General features: G+C 59.4%; 1 protein-coding gene across 1 annotated transcript in view; it reads right to left on the bottom strand.

Moving 5' to 3' along the window:
* Window positions 1-3,105: 3,105 nt before the first annotated feature.
* The window catches only part of LOC120045305 (AT-rich interactive domain-containing protein 4B-like), an 85,769-nt gene continuing 82,940 nt past the window's right edge, over window positions 3,106-5,934 (bottom strand). The window contains exon 7 of the mRNA XM_038990185.1: window positions 3,106-3,201. Coding sequence (XP_038846113.1) covers window positions 3,106-3,201 — 96 coding nt within the window. The remainder of the gene's footprint in view (window positions 3,202-5,934) is intronic.

Consider the following 5,934-nt stretch of genomic DNA (forward strand, 5'->3'; position numbering starts at 1 on the left):
GTGCACTAATGTTGACCAGGGCCCTATAGAGATATAGTGTACTAATGTTGACCAGGGCCCTATGCAGATATAGTGCACTAATGTTGACCAGGGCCCTATGGAGATATAGTGCACTAATGTTGACCAGGGCCCTATGGAGATATAGTGCACTAATGTTGACCAGGGCCCTATGCAGATATAGTGCACTAATGTTGACCAGGGCCCTATGGAGATATAGTGTACTAATGTTGACCAGGGCCCTATGGAGATATAGTGTACTAATGTTGACCAGGGCCCTATGGAGATATAGTGTACTAATGTTGACCAGGGCCCTATGGAGATATAGTGTACTAATGTTGACCAGGGCCCTATGGAGATATAGTGTACTAATGTTGACCAGGGCCCTATGCAGATATAGTGCACTAATGTTGACCAGGGCCCTATGCAGATATAGTGCACTAATGTTGACCAGGGCCCTATGGAGATATAGTGCACTAATGTTGACCAGGGCCCTATGCAGATATAGTGCACTAATGTTGACCAGGGCCCTATGCAGATATAGTGCACTAATGTTGACCAGGGCTCTATGCAGATATAGTGCACTAATGTTGACCAGGGCTCTATGCAGAGAGACAGGATCAGGGTACATCTATTCCATGTGCAGGCGTCTCATTTCATTATCAGTATTATTTTAGCCTAGCACCGGTATTCTGATGGATGAAGGGATTCTAAATCATCCACTGTAATACTCAGAGGAAAATGACTGTATCTGTTGTACTGTGCAGAGACGTGACGGAGGAGTCACCTCTTCTTCACTCTCACCTCAGTAGCAGCAGAGCAGCCCTGTTGCTACTTAAAGCTCAGTCCCCAGCCCTGGGTGAGGTTAACAGTCTAGTCCCCAGCCCAGTCCTCAGCCCAGTCCCCAGCCCAGTCCTCAGCCCAGTCCCCAGCCCAGTCCCCAGCCCAGTCCTCAGCCCTGGGTGGAGTCAACAGTCTAGTCCCCAGCCCAGTCCCCAGCCCAGTCCCCAGCCCAGTCCCCAGCCCAGTCCTCAGCCCAGTCCTCAGCCCAGTCCTCAGCCCAGTCCTCAGCCCTGGGTGGAGTCAACAGCCCAGTCCTCAGCCCAGTCCCCAGCCCAGTCCTCAGCCCAGTCCCCAGCCCAGTCAACAGCCCAGTCCTCAGCCCTGGGTGGAGTCAACAGCCCAGTCCCCAGCCCAGGGTGGAGCCAACAGCCCAGGGAGGAGTCAACAGCCCAGTCCCCAGCCCTGGGTGGGGTCAACAGCCCAGTCCCAAGCCCAGGGTGAGGTCAACAGCCCAGTCCCCAGCCCAGGGTGAGGTCAACAGCCCAGTCCCCAGCCCAGGGTGGAGTCAACAGTCCAGTCCCCAGCCCAGGGTGGAGTCAACAGTCCAGTCCCCAGCCCAGGGTGAGGTCAACAGTCCAGTCCCCAGCCCAGGGTGGAGTCAACAGTCCAGTCCCCAGCCCAGGGTGAGGTCAACAGCCCAGTCCCCAGCCCAGGGTGGAGTCAACAGTCCAGTCCCCAGCCCAGGGTGGAGTCAACAGTCCAGTCCCCAGCCCAGTCCCCAGCCTAGGGTGGAGTCAACAGTCCAGTCCCCAGCCCAGGGTGAGGTCAACAGCCCAGGGTGAGGTCAACAGTCCAGTCCCCAGCCCAGTCCCCAGCCCAGGGTGGAGTCAACAGTCCAGTCCCCAGCCCAGGGTGGAGTCAACAGCCCAGGGTGAGGTCAACAGCCCAGGGTGGAGTCAACAGCCCAGTCCCCAGCCCAGGGTGGAGTCAACAGCCCAGTCCCCAGCCCAGGGTGGAGTCAACAGCCCAGTCCCCAGCCCAGTCCCCAGCCCAGGGTGGAGTCAACAGCCCAGTCCCCAGCCCAGGGTGAGGTCAACAGCCCAGTCCCCAGCCCAGGGTGGGGTCAACAGCCCAGTCCCCAGCCCAGGGTGGGGTCAACAGCCCAGGGTGAGGTCAACAGCCCAGTCCCCAGCCCAGGGTGAGGTCAACAGCCCAGTCCCCAGCCCAGGGTGGGGTCAACAGCCCAGTCCCCAGCCCAGGGTGAGGTCAACAGCCCAGGGTGAGGTCAACAGCCCAGGGTGGAGTCAACAGCCCAGTCCCCAGCCCAGGGTGGAGTCAACAGCCCAGGGTGAGGTCAACAGCCCAGGGTGGAGTCAACAGCCCAGTCCCCAGCCCAGGGTGGAGTCAACAGTCCAGTCCCCAGCCCAGGGTGAGGTCAACAGCCCAGTCCCCAGCCCAGGGTGGGGTCAACAGCCCAGGGTGGAGTCAACAGCCCAGACCCCAGCCCAGGGTGAGGTCAACAGCCCAGTCCCCAGCCCAGGGTGGGGTCAACAGCCCAGGGTGGAGTCAACAGCCCAGACCCCAGCCCAGGGTGGAGTCAACAGCCCAGTCCCCAGCCCAGGGTGGAGTCAACAGCCCAGTCCCCAGCCCAGGGTGAGGTCAACAGCCCAGTCCCCAGCCCTGGGTGGAGTCAACAGTCCATCCCCCAGCCCAGGGTGGAGTCAACAGCCCAGTCCCCAGCCCAGGGTGGAGTCAACAGCCCAGACCCCAGCCCAGGGTGAGGTCAACAGTCCAGTCCCCAGCCCAGGGTGGAGTCAACAGCCCAGTCCCCAGCCCAGGGTGAGGTCAACAGCCCAGTCCCCAGCCCTGGGTGGAGTCAACAGTCCAGTCCCCAGCCCAGGGTGGAGTCAACAGCCCAGTCCCCAGCCCAGGGTGGAGTCAACAGCCCAGACCCCAGCCCAGGGTGAGGTCAACAGTCCAGTCCCCAGCCCAGGGTGGAGTCAACAGTCCAGTCCCCAGCCCAGTCCCCAGCCCAGGGTGGAGTCAACAGTCCAGTCCCCAGCCCAGTCCCCAGCCCAGGGTGGAGTCAACAGTCCAGTCCCCAGCCCAGTCCCCAGCCCTGGGTGGAGTCAACAGTCCAGTCCCCAGCCCAGTCCCCAGCCCAGGGTGGAGTCAACAGTCCAGTCCCCAGCCCAGTCCCCAGCCCAGGGTGGAGTCAACAGTCCAGTCCCCAGCCCAGTCCCCAGCCCTGGGTGGAGTCAACAGTCCAGTCAACAGCCCAGTCCCCAGCCCAGGGTGGAGTCAACAGTTCACAGAGGGAGATACTCACACTGGATTGGACCTGCGTCCACGGTTCCCCTTCTTGCCGATGACAGGAGTGCCAAAGTGCTCTGGGTTGGTGAGAGGGAGACGATCTAGTGTCTGGAACAGAGACCAACAGCAAACAGCATGTTAGAGCTGGAGGACAGGTTAGAGCTGGAGGACAGGTTAGAGCTGGGGGACAGGTTAGAGCTGGAGGACAGGTTAGAGCTGGAGGACAGGTTAGAGCTGGAGGACAGGTTAGAGCTGGAGGACAGGTTAGAGCTGGGGGACAGGTTAGAGCTGGTGGACAGGGAGACGATCTAGTGTCTGGAACAGAGACCGACAGCAAACAGCATGTTAGAGCTGGAGGACAGGTTAGAGCTGGAGGACAGGTTAGAGCTGGAGGACAGGTTAGAGCTGGGGGACAGGTTAGAGCTGGAGGACAGGTTAGAGCTGGAGGACAGGTTAGAGCTGGAGGACAGGTTAGAGCTGGAGGACAGGTTAGAGCTGGAGGACAGGTTAGAGCTGGGGGACAGGTTAGAGCTGGGGGACAGGTTAGAGCTGGAGGACAGGGAGACGATCTAGTGTCTGGAAGAGAGACCGACAGCAAACAGCATGTTAGAGCTGGAGGACAGGTTAGAGCTGGAGGACAGGTTAGAGCTGGAGGACAGGTTAGAGCTGGAGGACAGGTTAGAGCTGTAGGACAGGTTAGAGCTGGGGGACAGGTTAGAGCTGGAGGACAGGTTAGAGCTGGAGGACAGGTTAGAGCTGGAGGACAGGTTAGAGCTGGGGGACAGGTTAGAGCTGGGGGACAGGTTAGAGCTGGAGGACAGGGAGACGATCTAGTGTCTGGAACAGAGACCGACAGCAAACAGCATGTTAGAGCTGGAGGACAGGTTAGAGCTGGAGGACAGGTTAGAGCTGGAGGACAGGTCAGAGCTGGAGGACAGGTTAGAGCTGTAGGACAGGTTAGAGCTGGGGGACAGGTTAGAGCTGGAGGACAGGTTAGAGCTGGAGGACAGGTTAGAGCTGGAGGACAGGTTAGAGCTGGGGGACAGGTTAGAGCTGGGGGACAGGTTAGAGCTGGAGGACAGGTTAGAGCTGGAGGACAGGTTAGAGCTGGAGGACAGGTTAGAGCTGGAGGACAGGTTAGAGCTGGGGGACAGGTTAGAGCTGGAGGACAGGTTAGAGCTGGAGGACAGGGAGACGATCTAGTGTCTGGAACAGAGACCAACAGCAAACAGCATGTTAGAGCTGGAGGACAGGTTAGAGCTGGAGGACAGGTTAGAGCTGGAGGACAGGTTAGAGCTGGAGGACAGGGAGACGATCTAGTGTCTGGAACAGAGACCAACAGCAAACAGCATGTTAGAGCTGGAGGACAGGTTAGAGCTGGAGGACAGGTTAGAGCTGGAGGACAGGTTAGAGCTGGAGGACAGGTTACAGCTGGAGGACAGGTTAGAGCTGGAGGACAGGTTAGAGCTGGAGGACAGGTTAGAGCTGGAGGACAGGTTAGAGCTGGGGGACAGGTTAGAGCTGTAGGACAGGTTAGAGCTGGGGGACAGGTTAGAGCTGGAGGACAGGTTAGAGCTGGAGGACAGGGAGACGATCTAGTGTCTGGAACAGAGACCAACAGCAAACAGCATGTTAGAGCTGGAGGACAGGTTAGAGCTGGAGGACAGGTTAGAGCTGGAGGACAGGTTAGAGCTGGAGGACAGGTTAGAGCTGGGGGACAGGTTAGAGCTGGGGGACAGGTTAGAGCTGGAGGACAGGTTAGAGCTGGGGGACAGGTTAGAGCTGGAGGACAGGTTAGAGCTGGAGGACAGGTTAGAGCTGGGGGGACAGGTTAGAGCTGGGGGGACAGGTTAGAGCTGGGGGACAGGTTAGAGCTGGAGGACAGGTTAGAGCTGGGGGGACAGGTTAGAGCTGGGGGGACAGGTTAGAGCTGGGGGACAGGTTAGAGCTGGGGGACAGGTTAGAGCTGGGGGACAGATTAGAGCTGGAGGACAGGTTAGAGCTGGGGGACAGGTTAGAGCTGGAGGACAGGTTAGAGCTGGGGGACAGGTTAGAGCTGGGGGACAGGTTAGAGCTGGAGGACAGGTTAGAGCTGGGGGGACAGGTTAGAGCTGGGGGACAGGTTAGAGCTGGGGGACAGGTTAGAGCTGGGGGGACAGGTTAGAGCTGGGGGGACAGGTTAGAGCTGAGGGACAGGTTAGAGCTGAGGGACAGGTTAGAGCTGGGGGACAGGTTAGAGCTGGGGGACAGGTTAGAGCTGGGGGGACAGGTTAGAGCTGGGGGGACAGGTTAGAGCTGGGGGGACAGGTTAGAGCTGAGGGACAGGTTAGAGCTGAGGGACAGGTTAGAGCTGGGGGACAGGTTAGAGCTGGGGGGACAGGTTAGAGCTGGGGGGACAGGTTAGAGCTGGGGGACAGGTTAGAGCTGGGGGGACAGGTTAGAGCTGGGGGGACAGGTTAGAGCTGGGGGACAGGTTGAAGCTGGGGGGACAGGTTAGAGCTGGGGGGACAGGTTAGAGCTGAGGGACAGGTTAGAGCTGGGGGACAGGTTAGAGCTGGGGGACAGGTTAGAGCTGAGGGGACAGGTTAGAGCTGGGGGACAGGTTAGAGCTGGGGGGACAGGTTAGAGCTGGGGGACAGGTTGAAGCTGGGGGGACAGGTTAGGGCTGGGGGACAGGTTAGAGCTGGGGGACAGGTTAGAGCTGGGGGGACAGGTTAGAGCTGGGGGGGGGCAGGTTAGAGCTGGGGGACAGGTTAGAGCTGGGGGGACAGGTTAGAGCTGGGGGGACAGGTTAGAGCTGGAGGACAGGTTAGAGCTGGGGGACAGGTTGAAGCTGGGGGG

The sequence above is a fragment of the Salvelinus namaycush genome, chromosome 4, assembly GCF_016432855.1.
Source record: "Salvelinus namaycush isolate Seneca chromosome 4, SaNama_1.0, whole genome shotgun sequence".
NCBI lineage: Eukaryota > Metazoa > Chordata > Actinopteri > Salmoniformes > Salmonidae > Salvelinus > Salvelinus namaycush.